At 37.8% G+C, this 27,115-nt stretch overlaps 1 protein-coding gene across 2 annotated transcripts in view; it reads left to right on the forward strand.

The window, feature by feature from the left end:
* Positions 1-27,115, forward strand: part of Znf609 (zinc finger protein 609) — a 196,095-nt gene that overhangs the window by 16,582 nt on the left and 152,398 nt on the right. For both annotated transcript variants that reach the window (XM_026384807.2, XM_026384808.2), the window contains exon 2: positions 6,675-7,548. In XM_026384807.2, coding sequence (XP_026240592.1) covers positions 6,802-7,548 — 747 coding nt within the window. In that variant the 5' untranslated portion in view covers positions 6,675-6,801. The remainder of the gene's footprint in view (positions 1-6,674; positions 7,549-27,115) is intronic.

Below are 27,115 nucleotides of genomic sequence, written 5' to 3' on the forward strand. Positions count from 1 at the left end.
TTTTATATATGTATATAGCCATATACACGATCCAGTTTCAGAAACAGAACATTTGTAACACTCTTTAAGACTCCCTCATTTCATCTCAGTCAGCTTTCCCCTTTCAGGCATTACCTCTTTGTGTGTGTGTGGTGGGGGTACTAGAGATTGAACCCAGGGGTGTTCTATGGCCGAACTACATTTCCAACCCTTTTCTTTTTTTAGACAGGTTCTCTACATTGCCACAGCTGTCCTCAAACTTGTGATCCTTCTGCTTCAGCCTCCCTAGTTGCTTCAATTATAGGCTCCATTACACCTGGAACATGATGTCACTTTTCATAACCTTTGAATTATAGATGTTTAATGTGACAGGTGGATGGTTTAAGTTTGGTAGAACCTTTTCATTTATTATACATTTAAGTATGTACAGATGATCCCTGATTTCTGATGGTTCAACTTATAATTTTTCAACTTCACGATCATGCAAAAGTGATATGCATTCAGTAGAAATTATACTTCAAATTTTGAATTTTGGTGTTTATGCAGGCTATACCTCTGTGTAGCATAATATTCTCAGTAGGATATGTGGTATGGTGCTGGACCACTGCAGCTCCCAGTCAGCTATGCAATCACAAGGATAAACAACCAATGTTCTACAGTGTAGAAAGTTTCAAAACTAGAAAGCTCAGTTGGTAGATTAGGCATATTAAATACATTTTGGAGCTGAGTGTGGTAGCACATAACAGTAATCCCAACTTCTTGGGAGGCTAAGGCAGGAGGATTCCAGATTTGAGCCAACCTGGACAATTAAGGAGACTTTGTTTAAAAAAAAAAAAAAGCTGGGGGGGGCATGGCTAGGGGGTGTAGCTCAGTGCTAGAATGTCCCTTGATTCAATCCCTAGCAATGCATGCGTGCGCATGTACACACAGATCAAATAAATGTATATTGGACTTAGGATATTTTCAGTTTATGGGTTTATTGGCACATAACCCTATTATAAGTCACAGGTCATCTGTACATGGAGGCTACCAGGAATTGGGTATATTTAGAATACCTGACTTGTGGACTAGCCCTGTTTTGGAATCAACTGTGCAATAATGAGAATGAAGTTAAAACAATACTCTGGAGCAGTTGGCATTTTAATTGTGAGGACTGCTCTGTTTTCTAACCTCCCTTAACCTTTTTATAGCTGGTGGAGAGGGGGCAGAACCAAGGATTGAACTCAGGGCCTTATGTGTACTTGGCAAGTGCCCTCTCAGCCTTTTTTTTTTTTTTTTTTTTTTTTTGAGGCAGGGTTTCATTAAGTTTCCCAACTGGCCTCAAACTTGCAATCCTATTGCCTCAGCCTCTTAAGTAGCTGGAATTAGGAGGTGTGCACTGCCACACATAGACCCACTGTTCACTTTTTTCTTGAGAATTTTTCATTGCCTTCTCTTTACTACAGAAAATTTTTACCTTTGGGAATAAGAACCAGATTATAAAGGCCTGTGTAGCCTCTGATTATAAGAGGAAGAGAGATGGCATTTAAAAAAAATTTTTACTTTAGACAATCTTTGCCTTCTATTTCTTCACCTCCATATACACAGGTCTTAGAAAAAGTTTCTTGAGTGGATCAGTTTCACTAAGTGAATCCCTCTGGAGTTGAGGCTGAATTATTTACAGATTCAGTATGCTGTTCAACCTATTGAGTTTTATATGCTGACACAGAACAGTATTGACAAACATCAAGGATCTAAACCTGAATCCTGTTGAGTAGCTTCGTCCTGATGAAAGTGTCAGCTGTTTATGTGAAATGAAACAGGTCAAACCTCATAATCTTTGTCTGAGACTAGCAGCCTGTGAGGACCATATGAGCTGTAGTATATAAAGACTTGGAGCCAGAGATGCTACAATTTTATTCTTCTGTCCTTATGTGACATGTGATCAGATGAGCTCTGTTGAATTGGATGTCTTCTCAAATTGGCACTGTTTGTTCTTTATCTAATCTCCATTGGAGCTATAGGCTGAGAGCTATGGTACTTGAGATGACACAGTTCCTTTGTTACAGTAATTAATGTAATAAATTAAGGGGAGGCCCAAAGGGAAGTTGATTGTTTCTCGTTAGAGCCTAGGTGGAAATTCAGTTGATTAGTGAGCTCCCTTGAAGTGTGGCAGGTGGAGAGGAAGATTCCTGTTCTTCCAGCTGGGTAAGCTCAGAGTCATTTAGGATGGTTTACATCTTGTACTACCTCTACCTGAGGTGGGCTAAATATGAAGTGATTTCAGGACAGCATCTGGAATTCAGGGAAGATGATATAATAGAGCTCTTTTAGCAACTTTGTTGTATCCCATGGTTTATTGACAGCAACCCCTTCACACAATTGATTTGAAGGCTTAGCTGGTTGGTGGGGTCAATGACCTAGTAGGTTAGTAAGAAAGATATTCTGAATGTAAAAATGTGAGTCTTGAGATTGGTACCTTAGCCCTGAGACAAGTTTTATTTTGTTTGTTTTTTTTTTTCCTGTTCTGGTGATCAAACCCAGAGCCTTGGGCATGCTTGTTGGCAAGAGCTACTACTGAGTTATACCTGCTCCCCACAGCCTGATCCTGAGAGATTTTTGAAGCAAAATGCAGTCATTCTTGTCAGTGTTAAGTGTTACGAAACATATCTGAGGGAGGAGTAGTCTAAAAGGAAAGCCCATAACACAGAGTTCATGGAAAAAGAAAGAATTGTTATTTCCCTTTATAGAACTCAAATAAGTATCAATACAACCTGTAATATAATTTATAAAACAATTTTAAAACACTTTCTTTAAAATTTTTAATACTGTTGATGTCTGTGAAAGGTAAATGACTCTTTTTTTTTTAAAGAGAGAGTGAGAGAGGAGAGAGAGAGAGAGAGAGAATTTTTAATATTTTATTTTTTAGTTCTCGGCAGACACAACATCTTTGTTGGTATGTGGTGCTGAGGATCGAACCCGGGCCGCACGCATGCCAGACGAGCGCGCTACCGCCTGAGCCACATTCCCAGCCCATAAATGACTCTTAAGTTGTCCTTTAAGTTCAGACATCAGAACTTTGTAAGAATATTTGTCATCTTATATTTTTTGAGTTGTCTTACATTTTTCAGTTTTGTATCCTTATAATATGCTTTAGAAATGATGGATTCTCCCTTTGTTGTTTTGTTTTGTTGGCTGGGAATTGAACCCATGGGCACTCAACCACTGAGCCGCATCCCCAACCTCTTTTTTTTTTTTAATCTTCTGCATCTTTATTTTTATGTATTTCTATATGGTACTGAGGATTGAATCTAATGCCTCACATGTGCCAGGCAAGCACTCTGCCACTGAGCTACAACCCCAGCCCTTTTAAAAAATATTTTACTAGAAAAAGGGTCTTGCTGAGTGCCTCAGCCTTCCAAGCTGCTGGAATTACAGGCATGAGCCACCATACCCAACTATATATTTGTTCTTACATAATTGAAAATATGTTGTTTTTCCACAAGACAAATAACTTGTCTTATTGTAAGTTGCTTAACATTTTCTCCTCAAAATTCTGTAACTTTTCGTTGTCTTTTAACATTTAATATTGTTGAGTATTCTGAGAGCAGTCCAAGTTTTGTCCTTTGTAATTTAAAATTTTTCCAGAATGTGTGCACATTTGTCTTTTTTAATTGATTTTGCCAAAAATATAGTGAACTTTTCCAGTCTGCAAGATTTCTTCTGCTCAAGGTGTTATTCATGTATTGTTCTAATCTCTTATTTTACTTTAGTGGTAGGAAATGTTCTCTCTCAGTTTCTTTCTTTCCTTCTTTCTTTTTCTCTTCACTGTCCATTTCCCTTGAATTCTGGAAAAAATTTCTTTGTTTTCTTATATTTCAACAGATCTCTTTGTACTTTTCTGATTTCTGTATGAATTTTAATTGAGTCTGCATTTTTGTTTACTTGCATTTTTTTTTTTTTTAATGGTGCTGGGGAGTAAACTTGTGGCTATTAAAGTGTACTACCAATGAGCTCTACCTCTAGCTCCCATAACTTTTTTTTTAAATGTCATATCTTTTTGTCCTTTCAAGTAAATTGTATCTTTTCATTTCAGCATGTTTTTGTTGTTGTTGTTGTTATTGTTGTTGTTGTTTCTTTTATTTTTGATACTGGGGATTGAACCCAGGGATGCTTTACCACTCAGCTATATCCCCAGTACTTTTTATTTTGAGATAGGATCTCATTAAGTTGTTGAATCCTCAAACTTGAGATCCTCCTGCCTCATTCTCCCAAGTCACTAGGATTACACAAGTGCACCATCTTGCCCAGCTAGTTTGTTACCTTCTTAATATTTTCTCTCCCTTAGTGGCATAATTTGTTCTGTCCCATAGAAACAGGTCAACTAATATAATAGTATAAGAATTGTCAAAAATTCAGTGAATACTAACATTTTTGAATGTTTATACTTTTCCTTTATATACTACTCCAGAGTCTCTCTTCTTTGCCATCCTGTTTTCTAAAGTCTTGAATCTATTGGAAGTTTTACTGTTTTTCCAAAGATAAAACAACATTTTAGTGGTTAAATTCACACTGATGATAGTGCAGTTCTGGAGGACAGTGGATAGATCTTAGATTAATGTGGATTATATGCTAAACCCAGCCACAGTTAGAAAAATTATAGAGGTGATGAATTATTATTTTGGAAAGAAGTTTGCACTAATAATCTTTTTAGTGAAGATTCAGTTTAGCATTCCCTTTTCTAGAAATGCCCACAGCCACTAATGTTTTCAATACCATATTCCATTGTCTTCTTCACTATTTTATTCACTGCTGTTTTCCCAGCACCTCGTTTAATGCCTAGCATTTCGTAGGCATTATGAATTTTTTAAAAAACTTGAAATGAATGAACAAATTAGCTACTACATTATTCTTCCACAGAGGCCAATTCTTGTGTAGTATTGAGAATTTCAAACTAAACTATTTACTAAAAATTTCTTAAGAGTTCTTGATCATTTTTGAAAGTATCATCTCTCACTCTTTTTAGGGATCATGTTTCCTTTACCGTGTGCATGACTTTTTTTTTCATAATTTCTACATCTTATCCAGTGCCTGTCCCACTCCCCTTTTTGTTCATCTTTTCTGAAGGAAGATCCAGACAGTCTTCACATTTGCTAATAAATAGTAATTGGGGCTGTTAACATAAGTTTTCTAGTTGAGTAATCCATATATTTTCATATGGGTCTATAACTAAAAACAGATTAATGTACATACCACTCTCTCTCTCAAATCCCATTTAGTAGGCATTCATCTGGTACAACTTAGCTTTCCTGGGATTCATCTTTTTTTTGCTCGTGCACTCTGGTTCTTTGACATTGTTTTGAGGGAGTAGGTGAAAAGACACAGTTTGTCTTTTCTTTATCCTATCTATAGCATTTGTCTGTTAGATAGCCATTTTATAGGATACACTGTGACAGTACTGATTTGCTCTTTCTATTCAGTTATCTTAGAAAAATTATTTTCTAAATGGATATGGAAAGATAATGCACAAAGGAATAAGCAAGAACAGAATTCCTTGGCTTTATCATTAAGTAATATTTGAATGGTATCTGTTAACTGCTGAGTTTTCTAAATGATATACTCTCCAGATCTCATGAGTCAGGACATTAGAGATAAATTATCCTTTTAATAATCTCTCACCCCCTTTTAAGCCAATCTGTCTCTCTCTTTTTTTAAAAAAATATTTTTTAGACGTTGATGGGCCTTTATTTTGTTCATTTATTTATATGTATGTGGTGCTGAGAATTGAACCCAGTGCCTCATACATGCTAGGCAAGTGCTCCACCACTGAGTCACAACCCCAGCTCCAAGCCAGTCTCATAAAACCCTCTGTTTATCAATACAGTGCCATCAATCTTATATAAGAAAGTAAAAGTTATTCTACATCTTGGTGTTAGGTTTTTAGTAGTGGCCAACTTTGACAGGGTAAGAACACATTTCTGGTTTTTTTGTTTGTTTGTTTGTTTTTTTATCTTGGGAAGTGGGAAAGGCCACATTGAACCCTACTTTTCAGACATGATTTGAAATCTGTAGTTTGATAAGGCTGATATAATTTAATTTCTCTGGATTTAAGTGACTAATTGATAGATAATCTTCTCAAAATTATTTCCTATGGTTGCAGTCTTTGCCCCTATCCTGAAATTGCATTTTCTCTTACTCTGCTTGTTTTTCTTTTCCTTAACCATAATAAGGCCTTTTCTCCCAATGGTAGAATGGTTTTTAGTAAGTACTGGCCTATAAGTAGAATGTTAAAGCTTCAGTTAAATCGTTTTCTGAGTCTCTGATAAATCAAGGAGGAGGAGAAAGGGGGTTTGAATAAAGTTGTGCTGGAGCTTGAATCTGTGTTATGATAGGGCCTGTACTGATTGAAGGAGAATTGCCAGCTAGTTGTGATTGTAGAAATAAGTCTCAGGAAGGGGAAACTAACTAATAGTTAAGACTTACTATAGAATCTCTGGGTAATTGAAGATATTGCATTATCCCCATGAGGAGATGGAATGGGAATTAACTTTTCTCTAGGTCCAGTATGACTTGGTTAGAAATACAGTTGAATCTGTTTGGTCCATTGTGATATGATAGTCACACAGGAAGGGTCTGTTTTATGTGGGAGTCTATTTCAGGCTGTTTCCTTGCCTGTATTGTTTCTTTTAACAGCTTTTTAAATTTTCTTTTTCCAGCAATGATGTTGTCCACTGGGCATGTACTGACCAATGTGGCAGGTCTGAGAACATAGCTGAAGCTGAAAATAGGAAAGCTGGGGGCAAGGAAGAGCCTTGAATCTTGAGGTGGGACGTTGACTCTAAGATGTCCTTGAGCAGTGGAGCCTCCGGAGGGAAAGGAGTGGATGCAAACCCTGTTGAGACATACGACAGTGGGGATGAATGGGACATTGGAGTAGGGAATCTCATCATTGACCTGGACGCCGATCTGGAAAAGGACCAGCAGAAACTGGAAATGTCAGGCTCAAAGGAGGTGGGGATACCAGCTCCCAATGCTGTGGCCACACTACCAGACAACATCAAGTTTGTGACCCCAGTGCCAGGTCCTCAAGGGAAGGAAGGCAAATCAAAATCCAAAAGGAATAAGAGTGGAAAAGACACTAGCAAACCCACTCCAGGGACTTCCTTGTTCACTCCAAGTGAGGGGGCAGCTAGCAAGAAAGAGGTGCAGGGGCGCTCAGGAGATGGTGCCAATGCAGGAGGCCTGGTTGCTGCTATTGCTCCCAAGGGCTCAGAGAAGGCCGGTAAGGCATCCCGCAGTGTAGCCGGCTCCAAAAAGGAGAAGGAGAACAGCTCGTCTAAGAGCAAGAAGGAGAGAAGCGAAGGAGTGGGGACTTGTTCAGAAAAGGATCCTGGGGTCCTCCAGCCGGTTCCCTTGGGAGGACGGGGTGGTCAGTATGATGGAAGTACAGGGGTGGATACAGGAGCTGTGGAGCCACTTGGGAGTATAGCTCTTGAGCCTGGGGCAGCACTCAATCCTTTGGGAACTAAACCGGAGCCAGAGGAAGGGGAGAATGAGTGTCGCCCGCTAAAGAAAGTCAAGTCTGAAAAGGTAAGAGGTGGCCGGATCTGGCTGCCCACTCACTGCCAGTCAAAACTGCCCTGGACTAACTGCCAAATGCTGTATACACTCTGTTGGAGGTTTATTAGTTTGTGGGTAATGACCAATTACAAGGTCAGAGCAGCTGGTAATGATAATGTGGTTTTGTTCCAAATTAGCGGATTCCCTATAGGCTCATTTACAGCAAGAGAAACATTTTGGAATAGGATATCTTAGAATTCTACTTGGTAGAATGAGTTTTCTCACACCTTGTTATTGTTCCATCTTGGACACTTGTTGCTAGAGGCTGGCACCAAACTTTTATGTGGTTTCCAGCTTGAATGATATTTTATTATTAGATTCATAATAATTGATAAACTTAATTAGCTTTTGTTTACATGTATAGGGCTGTTCTTAATGGAATAATTGATGGTGTTGTATTTCTGGAAGAACTAAAAGATTGATTAAATTTCATGGCTTATCCACCAAGTGTTCTATTGGTGGCTACCAAAGAGCATTAAGGACACAGTTGCTGGTCTGGTAAACAAGGGGGCAGGAGGTCCTGACTATACTATGAAATACTTAATCAGGCTTTATGAGTTACTGTTGTAGCTTGGAAGTTTGCTGGTGCCCCTTCGGCTGTGGCTCTCAACAGTTGTAGCTATGAAAGTTTGGCCTAGGAAGAATTTTTGGCCACTGAAAGGGTATCTCTTTGCCAGGTACCTTCTGCAATTATTGGGAATCAGTATCCTGGTGGTTTTGTAGCTGCCTAATAGCATAATGATACCTTGTCTTTTGCTTGACTTAAAAAGATAGGTGCCTGCAGCCCCAGGATGGGTTAAGATTGCGTCGCTCCTCTGAGAAGATGATCTTAGTTTATATCTCAGTAAATGTCTGAATGTCTCTCAGTGCTAGAGAAGAATAGGTGTGCATCTGGGGCCAATTCAGGCTGCCTTAAATTTGAGCAGCTTACAAGTTTCCTATGAAGCAGCTGGACTGGTGATGAAGCATTCATTGGCTCTTGATTTTCTGCTCTGTGTTCTGCTCACCCTGTGCTTTTAGCTGATCCCAGCAGATGCAGTATAAATTAATTTCTCTGTAATTAATCAGCTACAGCGGGAATATCTATTTCCATATGTAAGTGTTAGTAAATAAAGGCTAGATGTGCATGTGTGGGTGGTGGTGCCCTCTTGGTGCCTAGATTTTAGTGGTAGCTTGTGCTTTCTTTGCTCTAGGTACATTGGTCTTTTACTCTGGCACATCTGTAGCTTTTAGCAACATCTGGGTTTTTCTGGTTAAGAGAGCTATGAATTTCTTTCACTAAACAATGGCTCATTCCTTTTTACAAATGACAGCTGCCAGAGAGCCTGCCTGCTTTAGGTGGCAGATTCCATAGTCCACCTTAGTAGAGTCAAGTTCCAGCTGGCTATAGGCATTGCTCATCTTGCATTGGCTGTGATTTGCCATTTTCTCAGGGGTATAGATGGATAATACTGTTTTAAAGAGGCCTTGGAGTACCAGGAGTTCTTGCTTCTGTTCCAGGCCTATTAGATTGTTCCCTACATCTGGCTTCAAGAAACTTTTACCATGTATCCATATTCATAATTTTTGTTCTTCCTGTACCCAAAAGTACTTTTGAGGGTGGCTTTCATTTTTTTAAAATTTACTTATGTTGTAATCTTCTAAGCCCAGTTGTAATCTATGAGTGAAAGGATGAATATTGCTTATTGTTTAGCTTTATACTGGATTTAAATCTAAATGTCCGTGGTTGTCTCCAATAGAAAAGCAAATGGAACCCATTTTCTCTCATTGGTGTATGGACTGGTGGATAACTGACCTTCAGATTAAAATTGCTGAAAGATGCAATCCATTCAGCTAAGAATATATCTTGGTCTGGCATGTACGAATATGTAACAACAACTCCCACCATTATGTACAACTATAATGCACCAAGAAAAACGTTGGGGGGCGGAGATCAACTCTTAAAAATAATAAAAAGAATACACCTTGGTGCCAGGAAAATTTGACCTTTAATAATATAGCTTTGCTATTAAGCTTTGCCTCTCAGACTGTAAGAATGGGGCAGTGGAATGAAAGACAAAAAGGAGACAGACAGCATCCGTTTTTGGGAAGAAATGTAAAATTGCTGGGAAGTACTTTTAGAAGGAGAAAATTTACTGTGCAGTTTTATGTTACCATAAGCAAGAGCCTGTTTTCACCATTCCTTCCTGTTCCTTAACCAGTTTTAGACATACTGGTTTTGAGGGTGCTTTACCATATTGCCTTTGGCCAATAAGATAATTATTTAAATAAATGTTTGGAAGTTGCTAAGAGATAGAAACGCATGATTCAGGAAGAGAGCATTTCTGGGACCAGAGCAGGGAAAGAAGAGTTGGGTGTAGCTCTTAGTGGGAGAGTGCTTACCTAGAAAGCAGGAGTCCCAGGGTTCAAAACTCAGGATTTTGGGCATCATAGGTACTCAGCCAGCATTTGATGATTAGTATTATGTTTTAAAGCAAAGTCTGTGTAAACCTTTTAAGAATTTTTCTCTGGGGCTGGGGATGTGGCTCAAGCGGTAGCGCGCTTGCCTGGCATGCGTGCAGCCAGGGTTCGATCCTCAGCACCACATACCAACAAAGATGTTGTGTCCGCCGAGAACTAAAAAATAAATATTAAAAAAAAAAGAATTTTTCTCTAAAATGAAGGCCTAGCAAGATATGGCAATGCACTTCTGTAACCCCAGCTACTCAGGAGGCTGAGGCCAGAGGATCAGGAGTTCAAGGCTAGCCTCAGCAATTTAGAGATCCTGTCTCAAAATAAAAAATGGCGGGATGGGGATATAGCTCAGTTGGTAGAGTGCTTGCTTTGCATGCACAAGGCTCTGGATTTGATCCCCAGCACCTAAATAAATAAATAAATAAATAAAGGCTTGGTATAGCTCAGTGATGTTAAAACATCCCAGCGTTCAATCCTCAGGATCCTTAAAAGAAGTGGAGGTTAGGTTAGGTTTGTTGCCAGGTAGCAAGGTGCACATCTGTAATACTAGGCTAGCTTGGGCAATTTAGGAAGACCTTGTTTCAAAAAATAAAAAGGGCTTGGGATGTAACTCAGTGGTACAGCACCCCTGGGTTCATTTCCAAGTACCAAAAAAAGAAAATAAAAAGAAAGAAAGGCGGGCTTGTCTATGGCCTAACTGGTTTGGAATGTTCTTTCTTTGTAGGAGCAACCAGCAGAACCAAAACAGCAAAACAGATGTTTTGATGTAATCTGAAATTGCATATCCTTAAGCTGGGAACTGTCAAGAAAAAGAGAAACTCATAAAATTCAGAGCTTGTTGACTGGAGTTCCTTTCACATATCACCCGCTGCCCCTTGGAAATAGGAAAGAAAACAGTAGATTCTGTGGTGCAGGGTAAAATTGTCAAGACATTGACTACTATCTAATGAGGCAGATTTGAATATTCAAATTACTACCTCAGGACTTTCTCTCTCATCAAAGTAGATATCTCAGGGTGTGGCCAAGGATATTTTCTATCAGTCTGGGACGCAGATTCCCCTTAATGGCATCCACTTTTACTCCATTACACCTTTCTGTCAGGTGGCTCATTGTGTTGTTTCCCAGGGTTCTAGGAGATAACCTGAGATGGCTCAGCAACTACTGTTGCCCTGAATTGTTGTTGAACACACCTGCCTCATACTTCTTGCCAACTGAAGAGACTGGGAGAGGGAATGTTGAGGAATAAAAAGATAGAACCTTCTGGCTCCTGCCTGCTTCCTTGTGTTTGGTTTGATTGATAGGTTGTTACAAGTTTAGGGATGGAAAAGAAGGTAGGCAGGAGGGAGGGTGTCTGTCTGAGTGTTCTGAGCTTAGTGCACATGTGGCCACTCTGACAAACAAGGAAAAAGGAATTTACAAACCACAGACAGCAGTGATCTGTCTGTGCTGTCAGAGCTTATGTCCAAGAGTTTAAGGTGAGACCTCTTTCCTTTTTTTCCCCCCTCCAAATGATATGAGTTTTACTCAGAGGCTCTAGTGCATGAAGAGTTTTTTGCAACCAGGAGATCCCTGACCTTTTCTTGGCAGCTGCTTTTGATCTTGCAGGGTAGGAATACTTCACTGTGCTTTCCCCATGTTTGTATGTCAGATTCTGCTTATTTCAGAATGATGCATACGTTTGCCACTTTACCCATTCATTTAGAATATAAAGAAAATGACATAGTATGACTTTTAGTCTTTTGTATTCTGATCATGTGTGCTATCATATCCATGTTGTAACAGCATCTTCCTTTGCCCTTGGTTTTGTATTCCTGCCCTAGTTTATGCCTTCCAGTTCATTTCTCTCTCATTGCAATCACTCATTGCCCAGTCAAGGTCAGATCTCTTATTCCTTCTGATCCAAGGCTTTCTCACTTAACACCTTCCTCCACTTTGTACAGCTGTTGACAAGCATAGCAGTCAGCCTTGCTTCCTGAAGTCCAGTGCCCTCAAGTGTTTACCTTCATGGAAAAAATAAAGAAGTTGATATTTTTATGGTACAGAGTTGCAATCTTGAACTACAAGCTTAAATTATCTTTTCAGCAGTTCTGTTTTCCTTCTAGGTATTGTAATTTAGGGAGAGCCCCAGAGAAAGATTATCTTGCCCAATTTCTTCACTTTATAGAAGAGTAAATTAAGACCAGGGAGATCATTACCTGGATCTCACAGATAATTACTGGCAAAACCAGGCACGGGAGCCAGATTTTTGGACACCAAATTCTTAGGGCATGTTGCTATTCTGGATTTCTTTTTTTTTTTTTTAATTTTTTTTTTTAAGAGAGAGAGAATTTTTTAATATTTATTTTTTAGTTATCGGCGGATACAACATCTTTGTTTGTATGTGGTGCTGAGGATCGAACCCGGGCCACACGCATGCCAGGAGAGCGCGCTACCACTTGAGCCACATCCCCAGCCCTATTCTGGATTTCTTAACAAATCTTTAACTGGCATGAAGTCTCCAAGACTACCTTTAGAAACATTGGATGTAAATGCCCAAGTATTCCAAGACCATTTTCACTTTGTTTTCATAGAAACTTCAACATTATAGACACTCAGTAAACAAATGATCTTTCAAATTAAAGGTACTTAGGTGAGGTGATGATATTTGCAATGAATAACCATTTACAGCTAGGAGAGAATCTATATCCTGTTGGATATAAAGAGGAAAAGTTGCTTTTAAAATGTCTTTGAAGCCAGGCTTTGTGCTACCTGTCTGTAATCCTAACAGTTGGGAGGCTTAGGGAGGCCCTAAACGACTTAGACTCTGTCTCAAAATAAAATATAAAAAGAGCTGGGGATGTGATAAGTGGTTAAGCACCCCTGGGTTCAGTTCCAGCAAACCCTACTTCTCCAACCACCCCACACCAAAAAAAAAAAAAATAGAAAAAAAAAGCTTTGAGCTTAACTCATTAATGGGGGACGGAGGGATTTTGTGTCTTCTGGAATATTTTTTGTAATTATTTGAGGCATTGCTAGTTCTAAACTGACATAATAATTATACCTCTTTATGGAATACAGTGTGATAATTGAATACATACATACAGTGTGCAATGATCAGGTTAGGTCCATCTCCTTAAACGTGTCGGGCTAGGGTTGTGGTTCAGTGGTAGAGCAGTTCCCTGGCATATGTGTGGCCCTGGGTTCCATCCTCAGCACCATAAATAAACAAATAAACAAACAAACATACAAATAAATAAAAGGTCTATTGACAATTAAAAAATATTTTTTAAAAAGTGTCTTTTCTTTTTATTAGAAACCTTACTCAACTCTTCTGGTTCTTTATAAAATATATAATAAATTGTGAATTATAGTCATCCTGCTATGCTTTAAAACATTAGAACTTATTCCTCCTATATAACTATATCAATACCAATTATGTAATGCTAGTTTTTTCTTTATTTGGCAATTGCAGATAAGGAAAAAAATTATCCTGTTCTGGTGCTTCTTACTTGAACACATCAGTGATAGGCAGATCCTCAAATGATTGTGATTATTATTAAGTGAGTCTTTCTTTTTACCTTTTTCATTGCTGGGGATCAAACCTAGAGCTTTGCACATGTGAAGCAAGCTGGTTCCAGTGAGCTACATTCCAATCCTTATTGTTTATAAAGAGAAGATACATTATGGATACTCTTGTCACTTTCATTCAATACAGTAAACTACATTTTATTTATTTTACTTTATTGGGTAGTGGGGATTTAATCCAGAGGCACTTGTTATTTATTTTTTTTGAGACAGAATCTTGCTAAATTACTTCAGGCCTCACTAAATTACTGAGGCTGACCTTGAACTTTTGATCCTCCTGCCTCAGCCTCTGGAATTGATGGGATTATAGACATGCCCCACCTCCCATCCAACCAGCAAATAAGTGCATTTAGGTTTTAGGTGTTGTACTAGGTGATGGGTTATACACACTGGTGAATAAAACAGAGATGGTCCCTGTTTTTTGAAAGCTTACAGTATACCAACTACAATGGAGTATCTAAAAGGGTATTCCATAAAACCATGTATATCAATCACATTCCTTGAATTTAAAGAATGCAGATTTCTGGGCCCTACTCCAGATCTGATAAATGTACTTTGGGGATAAGAACCCAGAAATCTGCACTTCCATAAGTCTCTATTTTTCCAGAGCCTCACGTATGCTAGGCAAGTACTCTACCACTGAGCTACATCACCAGCCCCAAATAATTGCTTTCTACATTATAGTTTGAGTGTCTTTGCAAATTTTCTTATAAGGTAGGTTCTGGAGCCACCTCTAATTTTAAATGCCATTCTTCAAAATTTAAATTTCACATCAACTCATATATGACTTAGTACTTAAGACTACCTGAGTTTGTATTCTAGCTCTGCCACTTATTACCTCAGTGATCTTGACCAAATTACTTAATTGCTCTGACTCATTCTTTTCATCTGCAAAATGAAGAAAATTATGAACATAAGGTTGTTGCAAGATTAAATTAATTAATTCAGAACAGGAAACATTCAATAAGTATTAGAATACACAGGTTGAATTAAAATATGGTTTCATCTATCCTAAGCAATAATGGACTAAAATATAACAACATTCCACTATACAGGAAGCCCAGAATAAAAAAATAAAACATGTTGGATAAGATTTTCCGTACTGTGCTTACAGGTTCCAAAACTGGGTTGGGAAATTTGCATGTTGGTGATGTTCTAAAGTTCCTGGTATTTATAGTTGGAAAGGGGGGAAAGACCAAAAATAGGCTTCAGAGGATATTGAAGTGGTCTTGTTGAATTTCAGATGTCACATGAATTAAGTTTACTTTTTGGCTCCATCCCTGGAGTGGGTTAGATGGGCTGTTACTGTGGGTTTGCCAGCATATGCAATCTTATGGAAACTGAAAGAGCACTAAATGTTTTTGTTTTTACACAAGAGTACATGGAAAATCTTAAGTCTTAGATCTTAATTTTGCTCCCCCGTGTGCACTTGTATATTTTCCATTTGGGTATAAGAGCTTTTGCCAGCTGAGCTTATCCAGACAGGCAGCAGGACTTGGGCTTTCAGGCTAGAGGTGACAGTAACATACGCAGCTGAGATCCTGCCACTTGCTGGCTATCTGAGCCCTCCTCTCTGTGGTTTGCACTCTTCAAGCTATGCTTGAGTAACCTACCTCCAGAGCTGCTGACAGGGCCGTGTTCAGAGGCCTTGGAAATTACACTGTTCATTTCCTTATCATCCCCTGACCTACAGTGCAGAGCCTTCTGGTGCAGGAACAAGGCAGCAAAACTCCAGACGGCTCCTAGCCAGCATGTGTCAAGAGCTACAAAGAAGGAAATTGGACTTGCTCACTTAAAAACCATGGGGTTAGACTTTGATTTTGAGTTCCTGCAGAGAGTTATTTGTGTGTGAGAGCATGTTTTATCTCTGTATATCTATAGAAGGAGTCTGCATAGCAAAGCTAGCTAGGGAGGAGGGACATCTGAAAGTAGAGAGCAGAGGGAAGATTGCTTTTCTCTTCAGTTAATTTCCCAGTTGTGCCATTAGGATGGGCCTGGAAGCATTAGCATCAGGAAGGTGCCAGACCATATTAATATTTTAAAATATATTTCTCTCAGTACAATTTAGTCATGGTTGAGAGCACCTACACAAGAAGCCTTCTTGGATGGCTGAGGAGACATCTTTAACAAATTCTTTTCCCTGAAGTCATTCATCCTAGATGACATTGGCATAATCAATACTTAAGCTATCTAAAAAAGAATAGACTTTGGTCACTCTTGAGTAAGAGGAACAGTTCTTTTGAGATAAGAGGACGTGTGACAAAAGAGAAACAGGAATTTTTAGAGCATTTTGAGATTTTTCTATTTATAGAGCAAAATTCTATTTATTTTGAGAACCTGTCTTCATTTGGGGGATTGGTATTATAAAACAATCTACTTCCTTTTTCTTTTGGCTTCTCTCTTGCCCTAGAAGTTCAAAGGAAAGACTTCTCAGGTTAAAGAAGAAAAGCATGAATGATAAAAGGCTTGGGCATATTTTATACATATTTTGTCCTTATTTTTTCTTTGCCTGAATTTATACTGCCTTAATGGTCACTGGTGCTATTATAGCCTTTGCAAAGTTAGAAAAAAGAAAGAAAAAGAAATCTTAGCATTTAGGTCTTGGAGGTATTTTTAAACCTTAAGTGGGTTTTTGTTGTTGTTGAGAATACTGTAGAGAAGTGTTTTCACATGAGGTGATAGCTAAGGTGAGAGTGATGTACTTCCTTTTCCTATCTAATAAAGCAATAGGTTATGTAAGAATATCAACAGTGTCTGAGAATTTGTTGAAATTTCAAATGTAGGGTTGGCAGAATGCTTGCCTGGGTTCAATGCCCAGCACCAAAAAAAAAAAAAAAAAAAAAATCTAATCTAAAAGAAAATAAATAAACCATATGCTACATTTTTAAAAAAATTCAAATTTAAGACCTCATCCCAGGCCCTCAAAATAGAAACTTTAGACTTGAGACCCAGCAATTTACATTATAACATTAGCTTTCTTGTTGTTTGTGACACTGAAATTTCATATCCAGTATTGTAGAGCACCTTGCTGTCTTAAAAGTGATAATAAAAATTACCAGGAATTTTAAGGAATGAAAAGTAACTCTGGACAGTAGGAGGGGTTCTTTTTCTTTAATGGTCAGATATATTTTTATTCTTTATGACTAACTCACAGAAATTGGAAGGAATATCTAAGGGTTTGGGACTTTGAAGGTAGAAGAGATATTTAAATTATTTACCCTAAGCTTCACATTTTTTATCTGTAATGTGGAAGTAATAACACTGACCTTTTATGGATATTGTGAGGGTTAAATGAGACAAAGAAGGTTAGGAAGGCTGGGATTGTGTGGCTCAGTGGTAGAGCGCACACCTAAGGCCCTGGGTTTGATCCTCAGCACCACATAAAAATAAATAATACACATTTGTTTGTTTGTTTATTTGTGTCCAACTATAACTAAAAACAAAACAAAAGGTTAAGCACTCAGCATGGTGCATAGATACTTCAGAATAGTGCAGTCCCAGCTACCTGGGAGGCTGAGACATGGGGATCTCTTGAGCCTAATGAGGTGCAAGGTCATTGTGAAATTAAGGGGAAAAAAATTCTTAAGAGAGTTTATTTTGAAAAAGTCTTCATTTTACTTCATTTTGAATTCTTTGGCAAATATGAATTTATGATAATATTCCAACTCCTACTGATTTTTAGGAACACTTGAAGGAGAGATGGATTCAGAGCATTTAGAGCCGCTGAGGTTTGAGATTTTATTATTTAATTGAATTGTTAGTATGGAAGTGTTTGTTGGACTCTTTTGTTTCTCTGTTAATCCTTGAATAGAACAGATTTAAGCCTTTTGATGGGATTAGCACAGGTAGCCTGGAGAAGAATGAGGATTGGGATTGTGTGTGTGTGTGTGTGTGTGTGTGTGTGTGTGTTACTGGAGACTGAACCCAGGGTCACTTTACCACTGAGCTACATCCCCAATCCTTTTTATTTTTGAGACAGGGTTTCTCTACGTTGCCCACACTGGCCTCAAACTTGTGATCTTCTTGCCTCAGTTTCCTAAATTGCTGGGATTACAGGGGAGTACCATCACAGCTGATGTCATGTCCCAATGTTTTATAGCATGCTCAAGGATCTTTTCGAATCTCTTTTTTTCATTGTTCAAACTTCAGGATCAGTCATTTAGAAATAGAGCTATAATGAACCTGACTTCTGAATTTCCTCTTAATTAGGAAAACTAATTATTGAATTTCTGAGAGTTATAAATCCTTTAAGGTATAGCCATCTATATTAGCATTAATGATTTAGTTTTAAAATATCATTTCAGAATTTTTAAGGCAAATTTGAGGAAAATTCTCATATTACAAGATATATTTATTATATATATAGGCAATTTTGGTTGCCCCACCCCCATCTCTGCCGTGTAGTTTAGTGGAGCAGAAGACAGATTTGGATAATCAAAATTTATTGCTAATCCAAAAGTAGTATCTTTTCTTGTTGTTTATTTGTTGTTGTGGTGATAGTGTTTTGCCACGTATACTGGGGATTGAACCCAAGAGTGCTCTACCACTAAACTACATCTTCACCACCTTTATTTTTTGTTTTGAATTAGGGTCTCACTGATTTTCCCAGGTTGGCCTCAAACTTTGAATCATCCTGCCTTAGCCTCCCAAGTTGCTGGGATTATAGTGTGTGCCACCACACCTATTTCTGATTGGTTTATGAATGTATTTTTGTGTTTATGTTGACAAAGGCATTTCTACTTTTCTGAAAATTTGTGACATTCCAAAGTAAAATAATGTTGCTATGCATAAAAGACCTTATTCCCGAGTCCACTGCTAGACACATTCAAATGAAACATGCTCTTTAACTCATAGAAACATTATCTTACAGAAATAGCAGAAAACCCTGTCTCTTAGTTCTTTATTGTTGTTTGAAGTCAAGAAGAGAATTAAAAGTTTGGGGGTATAAAGTATTCTCTGCTGATATTTTAAGTCGAATACATAAGGAAAAGTATTCATAATGCTAATTGTTATTAGAGATGAACACATACTTTTGAATATACTATGAACAGTCTTAAAAGCATTGTAGTCAATTTTTGGCCAAAATTATTATTCTCATAATGAAACTTAAAACTTGATTTTTAGTACTAGTACACATATTACCTTTACTCTCAGAATTTATATTAATCTATACTTTACATTTTTTTTAGGTTTTGGAGTATCTCCAATGTATATACTACTGAGTAGGATGAAAAATTGGCAAATGTAGGGGGGAAAGTAATCATACAAAGTGACTACACATTTATATAAACCATATTAGACTACATCTTAACTCAGTCCCTATGAAGATTCCTAAACATCTGGTAGAGTGTCTATTTTAGAAAAAATATGCCATAAGGCAGTTTTCATTTTGCTTATACATATGAGCTTGTATTTAGGGTGTAGGGATTTGAAATCAAACAAGCTGACTGCTTATTTCAATTTCAGAAAGAGACTGAGAAATTTTATTTTGTTATGCTGTTATCTCTCCTGTCCTTTCCTGACTTTCACACAGATCACATTTTAAAGTCAGAGTGCGAAGTTCTCAATCAAGAAACTACTCTTCAGAATTAACTTAGATTGACACCATGTTGGCTATAAATTTAACACAACTGATTCTTTTCTCTGGCACTGAAATTATTTCTTAAGTTGAAGTCTTCACATAAAAGTGGGATTGTGTTTAAGAACTGTATTAATGAGGGCTGGAATTTTAGTTTAATGGTAGAGCCCTTGCCTAGCACATGTGAGGCACTGTGTTCCAGCCTCAGCACCACATAAAAGTAAATAATTAAATAACAGTATTGTGTCCATCTTAAACAAAATTAATGAAAAATAAGTATTTACTTTTTCAATTTCAGACATCATGTTCTTCAGTACCTACAAATTCCTTCTCTTTAGGTTCCCTTGGTCACTGAAGAAATAAAATCATTTATTTGTGATAATATCAGGTTTTGTCCTTGAGTCGTACTCCAAGACCTAAAAAAAAGATGTAAAGTATAGATTAATATAAATTCTGAGAGTAAAGGTAATATGTGTACTAGTACTAAAAATCAAGTTTTAAATTTCATTATGAGAATAATAATTTTGGCCAAAAATTGACTACAATGCTTTTAAGACTGTTCACAGTATATTCAAGTATGTGTTCATCTCTGATAACAATTAGCATTATGAATACTTTTCCTTATGTATTCGACTTAAAATATCAGCAGAGAATACTTCATACCCCCAAACTTTTAATTCTCTTCTTGACTTCAAACAACAATAAAGAACTAAGAGACAGGGTTTTCTGCTATTTCTGTAAGATAATGTTTCTATGAGTTAAAGAACATGTTTCATTTGAATGTGTCTAGCAGTGGACTCAGGAATAAGGTCTTTTAATGAACAACATAAAGATTCCTGAGCCCAGTGCCTTTGGTAGCTCCTTTGAGGCGGCTCCCCTCACTTTCTTTCTTTTCTTTTTTTAAAACCGTGTTACCAGGATTGAACTCAGAAGCCCTGTTTTAGTCAGCTTTTTCACCACTCCACCTAAAAGATCTTACCAGAACAATTTTAGGAAAGAAAAGTTTATTTGAGGGCTCAGGGTTTCAGAGAAAGCTGGCTCCATTCTTCCGGGCTCTAGGTGAAGTGGGACATCATGGTGGAAGAGTGTGGCAGAGGGAAACACTCATGGTGATCAGAAAGCAGAGAGAGAGAGGTCTCTACTTGCCAGATAAAAATATATGCAACAAAGTCACACCATACCACTTCAGATACCCCTCATGTAATCCCTACAGGGGATTAATCCATTGATTGGGTTGACTCTTACAACCCAGTCATTTCTTCTTCAAACCTTCTTGCATTGTGTCACACAGGAGCTTTTGGGGGACATCACATCTAAACCATAACAGGTGTTTAACCATGGTGTAACATCCCCATTCCTTTTTAGTTTTTATTTGGAGACAGGGTCTGGTTAAATTGCTTAAGCCCTCACTAAGTTGCTGAAGCTGGCTTTGAATGTGCAATTCTCCTGCCTCAGCCTCTTGCGCAGCTAGGATTATAGGCATGCACCACCACACCTGGCTTCACTTTCTAATTTTCTCTTTCACTAGAATCTAAACCATGCTTTTTTATCTTGAAAGTATTTAAGAAAAAGCATTTGTTTTTGTTTTACTTTTGGCATTTGTTACATTCTGGGCAAAACATTGTCAAGACCACTGTTTTGTTTTGTTTTGTTTCTGTGGTGCTGAAGTTTGAATTCAGGAGCAGGGTGCTCTACCACTGAGCTACAAACACAGCCCTTTTAACTTTTTATTTTGAAACAGGGTCTTCCTAAGTAGTAACCAGAGCTGGCCTCAAATTTGCAATCCTCCTGTCTCAAATTTGCAAGCTAGGATTGCAGTCATCTGCCACCATGCCAGGCTTACTTTTATTTATTGATTCTGGAGATTGAACCCATAGGCGCTTTATCATTGAGCTCCATCCCCAGCCATTTTTATTTTTTATTTTGGCTAGCCTCCAATTTGCTATCTTCCTGCCTCAGCCTCCCAAGTTGTTGGGATTACAGGCATGTACCACTATGCCCAGCTACTTTTAAAAAATAGTTATGAGCTGGGATTGTGGCTCATCCGTAGAGCCACTCGCCCAGCATGCATGGGTTCCATCCTCAGCACCACATAAAAATAAATGAATGGAATAAAGGTATTGTGTCCATATACAATTAAAAAAATATTTAAAAAAGTTATGAACTCATTTTTATAATTGTTGTTGGTCCTATATATTTATAATTACCTATATATTTTATATATAGCTATATATTTATATATAATTAAAGAGAGGGGGGATGGACTCCTCCCTCTGCCCCGTTGAAAGTATTTAAGAAAAAAGCACTTGTTTTTATGTTTTACTTTGGCATTTATTACATTCTGGGTAAAACATTATCAAGACTACTGTACTACTTTTGACAATGAGGGTTTACCCATAGTCGAGAATTGCTGCTAGCTACTACTTGGAGATGACACATCAGTGGATTGTGTGTTGTATCTGAAGGCTTCTTGCCACTACTATACTTTTGGCTGTGTATTACTGGCTATTCTTGGACAAGATGCTGCATTTGCCTAATAGGACTGGAGAGACAGAGGTTTTCGTGGTGAAGGACTGCTTTCCTTGGCTTTGTTATTGTTGTTTGGTGCCAAAGATTAAACTCAGAGCCTTATGTGTGCTAAGCAAGTGTGGCCACTACTGAGTTATAACCCTAACCTCTGTGTTGAAGAACTGAGTAAAAATGACTCTGGATATAGGCCAATATAGCATCACTGAGGGAAAATAAATGTACAGTTTGCCTCTCCCTGGAAAGCAGTTTAGCTAGGACAAAAGCTCCCAGAAATAGAAATTCTGAGCTTATTGAGTCGAGAAGCTCTTGGTGTTTGCCTCTCAGCCTTTGTGAAATAGAGCTTCTTTTCAAAAGTGGTGGGGACAGGAGAGGTAGAATAGAGGAGACTTGACAACTTAAAATAATGTCACCTCCCAGCCCTCTCCTGATATCACAGAGGCTAAGACTGACTATTGTTTAGAAGCTAAATTAGGACTGGCTCCAATTTGTGCTCAGCTACCTGAGGCAGCATTCATGATAGAAAAAAGTATAGAAAATAGTGGGGAAATAATGCCAAATGACATTTTCATATCTGACTAAAATTTTCAGATTTCTTCTTGGCTATTGTTCCCTAGTCATATTCCACTCTCCTTCCTATTTTATATCTAATAACCCAAAGCAAGAGAAAAGGACCAGGCAAATCTCACTTTAATCTTTCCCATAGAGCTTTGATACTGATAAAAGCTTATTGAATTGCAACTGGTAAGCAGCCTGAGAGGTATTCAGAAGGTAGTGGTAAGAGGTTGGGCTTTGTGATGGTGAGGGATGAATGCTTGAATATAATTTTTGATGGTTTGTTTTTAAGAACAAACAAATCTTAGCTTTTTTCCTTACCACCTACTTGCTTCCTGTTGGGTCAGAAAAATAACAAATGTCTGGTTAACACCCACTAAAGGTGATTTTGGCTAGATTTTGTGATCAGTATAGTTCAGGTGCTGATAGCAAGAGATAATGGAAACTTAGATTTCGTTATAGATGGCCCCAATACTTTTATTTTATTTATTTATTTTTGTGGTGTTTGAGGATCGGACCCAGTGCCTCACACATGCTAAGAAAGTGTTTTACCACTGGAAACTTAGATTTTAATGTGGTATCTAGTATAAGCAGGCTCCACAGTAAAATTAAATTACCTTAGCCAGGCACATTGGTGCATGCCTGTAATCTCAGTGGCTTGGGAGGCTGAGGCAGGAGGATTGCAAGTTCAAAAGCCAGTCTCAGCAACAGCAAGGCTTTGAACAACCCAGTGAAATCCTGTCTCTAAATAAAACACGAAATAGGGCTGGGAGTATGGATCAATGGTTGAGTGGCCCCTAGTTCAATCCCTGCTACCAAAAAAGGGAAAAAAATTACCTGTATTTTTCTTTTCTTTTGAATGTCACCCATGCTAGGCACTGACCTAAATCCCGAGCCCTCTAAAAATATATATTTTTTGGGCTGGAGATGTGGCTCAAGCGGTAGCGCGCTCGCCTGGCATGCGTGCGGCCCAGGTTCGATCCTCAGCACCACATACAAACAAAGATGTTGTGTCTGCCAAATACTAAAAAAAAAAAAGAAAAAGAAAAATATATATATGTATATTTTTTGATATGTGATCTTGCTAAAGTTGCCTAGGTTGACCTTGAACTTTCAATCCTGCCTCAGCCCCCCTAGTAGCTGGAATTACAGGTGTGTGCCTGTAATTAAATTTATCTTGGCTTAAGACCTGGCTTAAATTATCTTTTTAAACATATTCTTGTATTGACCTTTTCTTAGATATGGTTCCTTATAATTGCATGTATTGTGCTTATATGCTTCTGTGTCTTTTAGAAGTGTTTCCAAAGTTCATTTTATAGGTACTGAATAATAAGTCTAACCTTTCAACTGTCAGGATGATTGTTATGGTATTGTTCCAGGTTCCAACAGTCTCCTTCCTCTCTACTCTGGAAACATTCATTTATTGTTTATATATTTGTTTTTGTGGTGCTGGATTGAACCCAGGGCTTTATGTGTATTAGGCAAGCACTCTACCACTGAGCTTCAGCCCCAACACCACTTATTTTTTATTTATTTTTGGTACCAGGGATTAAACCCAGAGCCATTTAACCACTGAGACATATCTCCAGCCTGTTTTTACTTTTTATTTTGAGACAGGCTCTCACTAAGTTGCTGAGACTTTGAAATTGCTGTTCTCCTGCCTCAGCATTCTGAGCAGCTGAGATTATAGGCCTGCACTCCTGGCCTTATTTATTTATTTGTTTATTTTTGGTAGCAGGGGTTGAACCCAGGGATACTCAACCACTGAGCCACATCCCCCACCTTTTTTTAAGAATTTTTTTAATATTTATTTTTCAGTTTTCGGAGGACACAACATCTTTATTTTATTTTTATATGGTGCTGAGGATCGAACCCAGCGCCGCGCGCATGCCAGGCAAGCACATTACCACTTGAGCCACATCCCTAGCCCCCCACCCTTTTTATTTTCTATTTTGAGATAGACTTTCACCAAGTTGCTTAGGGCCTTGCTAAATTTCTGAGGCTGGCCTGGAACTTGTGATCCTCCTGACTCTGCTTCCTGAGTCATTGGGATACACATGTGCACCTCTGCACCCAATTTAAGCTTCTTGTTTTAATAATTAGCATCAGCTGATTTTAAAATTCCCTATGCGGGGCTGGGGTTGTAGCTCAGTGGTAGAGCACTTGCCTCTCATATGTGAGGCACTGGGTTAGATCCTCAGCACCATATAAAATAAATAAATAAAGGTATTGTTTGTACATCTACAACTAAAGAAAAATATTTTTTTAAAAATTCCTCTAGGTGCAGTGGCACATACCTATAATCCTAGCGGCCCTGGAGGCTGAGGCAGGAGGATTTCGAGTGCAAAGCCAGCCAACTCAGTGACACCCTGTCTCTAAATAAAATATAAAATAGGGGCTAGGGATGTGATATCAAGTACCCCTGAGTTCAATTCTTGGTAACCCCACCAAAAAACAATTTCCTTTGGTTCAACAAATCCTACTTAGGATGCTTTATAACTAAATTATTGATTATTCTCAACTTAAACTCAAAGAGATAAGCACGAGTTCAACAGATCAATAGAGAGGGCAGAAGATGGGTTTCAGGCAGAGAGGAGCATAATCAAATGCTCAGTGGTGGGCGGGAGTTGTGGCTCAGTGGTAGAGCACCTGCCTGGCATGCGTGGTCCCTAGGTTCGATCCTCAGCACTGCATATAAAAAAATAGAAAAACAAATAAATAAAAGATCCATTTACAACTATATATATATATATATATATATATATATATATATATATATATATATATATATTTTTTTTTTTTTTTTTTTTTTAAAGGCTCAATGGTAAAACTACTCTTGGATACTCTTGGAGCATAGAAGAACTGTAAGTTTACTACCACTAGAGAATGAGGAATAGAATGGTAAAGAGATGAGACTGGAGTGCTAGAGGTCCAAAGTAGAGAGCCTTGAAACTTCATTAGTTTGGTTTTTATCCTAACATCTATAGAAAATTATTTTTGACTTTTTAGTGGATTGAAGTGATTGATTTTTTTTTTTTAAGAGGACTTCTTTGCCAGGTGTGGTGATATTTATTTGTAATCCCAGCAATTTAGGAGGCTGAGACATGATCCTGAGTTCAAAATCAGCCTAGGAAACATAGTGAGACCTTCATTTAAAAAAAATAATAATAACTTTTTTTTAAACTCACCTTTTTCTTTCTTTTTTGGGGGGTGGTGCTGGGGATTGAATTCAGGGCCTTGTGCATGTGAGGCAAGCACTCTACCAACTGAGCTATATCCCCAGCCAAAGGATCACTCTTGATGCCGTCTGCAGAGTAGTTTGCAGAGCAAGACAGAAGTAATTAGGAATCTGTTCACAAAAGCCAGTTGAGATTAATGGATCCCTGAATTGGAATAGTTATTAATAGGAAAGGATCAAAGTGGATGATTTAAGAGATTTTGAGTTCAAAATATCTTGATAGTATCTTGGTTACTGTTGGGATGAGACTAAAGAAGAAAGAAGTCAGGAGTTTATGTTTAGGTATAGCCACATTTTTGTTGGAACAGTTTACTAATAGAGTAAAAAGGCTAGTTTGTAGGAAAGGATAAGGAGTTTAACTTGCAACTTGTTTCAGATACCTACACCATATATGCTGAGGATGTGATGGTAAGCTAAACAGATTTGATTGCATCCTCCTTGGAACATACATTCTAGTAGAAGAGGCAGAATGAATCATAATCACATGGACATATATAATTATACACTATTAAGATTATAAGAAGCAAAAGTTACAGGGTGCTAAGGGCCCATAAATTGGGAGCTGACCCATTCTGAAAGGAGAAGAAGGATCAGTGAAAATATCCATGAAGAAGTTTGAGTAAATATCTGACGGATGAATAGAGTTAACTTGAAGGAGAGAATGAATGAACCAAATAAAAATCTCCTTTCAGAGCTGTGTATTGTATATTTCAGTAAACTGCAAATCTAATGTTTAGCTATAAGAGGTAATCAATGCCATGGAAGTGGGTGAGCTTACCCAAAAGGACTGTCTGTGCTGAATGAACAGGACCCTAGGATAAAACACTGAAGAATACCAAGGAGGAAGCTAACTTAGATAATTTATTAGAATGTACTGGAGGGCACATGAAACGCATAACTAGGGACATATGTCTTCACAAACATTTTATTATCCTCTGAAAGATCTTATAGAACTTGTTTGGTTTGGTAGTTTTATTGGATCTTAATAAAGACATATTAATAAGGCATATTTTAAGGAAGTTTCTTTTCCTTTTTTTAATCTTTATTTTATTTATTTATTTTTGTATGTGATGCTGAGGATCGAACACAGTGCCTTACACATTCTAGGCAAGTGCTCTGTCACTGAGCCACAACCCCAGCCCAAGGAAAAGTTTCTTTCCCATGTGATTTGTGAATAGTGAAAGAATAGTCTTTGCTTTTACTTCAGTCACTTTCCATATATTTTCTTTTTACTGCCAAGTCTCTAAATCACTCTCAACTTCCATAATAATATTAAAACAAAAAAAAGCATAGTCATTGTAATCAGACCTGTGTTTTAATCTCATCACTACCACTTACAGATGAAGCATCTTTTATAAATTAACTCTTTGTATCTCATTTTCCTTAAATTTTGTATGGATTAAAGTAGAGCCAAAATGCACTGAAAATACACAGTATATGAGAATCTAATAGATGTAGGCCAGCAAAAAATGTTTGTTCTGTTTTTCTTTTGCCTTGAAGCCTTCCTTTGTTTTTCAGATATATGGGTTTCATCTGTGATCATTTATGCTTTGTACCACCTCTTCATGTGATAACTCTTATATCTAAATTTGCAGTTTTCTGGAATATACAATACACATATC

This window comes from Urocitellus parryii, chromosome 6 (genome assembly GCF_045843805.1).
Source record: "Urocitellus parryii isolate mUroPar1 chromosome 6, mUroPar1.hap1, whole genome shotgun sequence".
Classification (NCBI taxonomy): domain Eukaryota; kingdom Metazoa; phylum Chordata; class Mammalia; order Rodentia; family Sciuridae; genus Urocitellus; species Urocitellus parryii.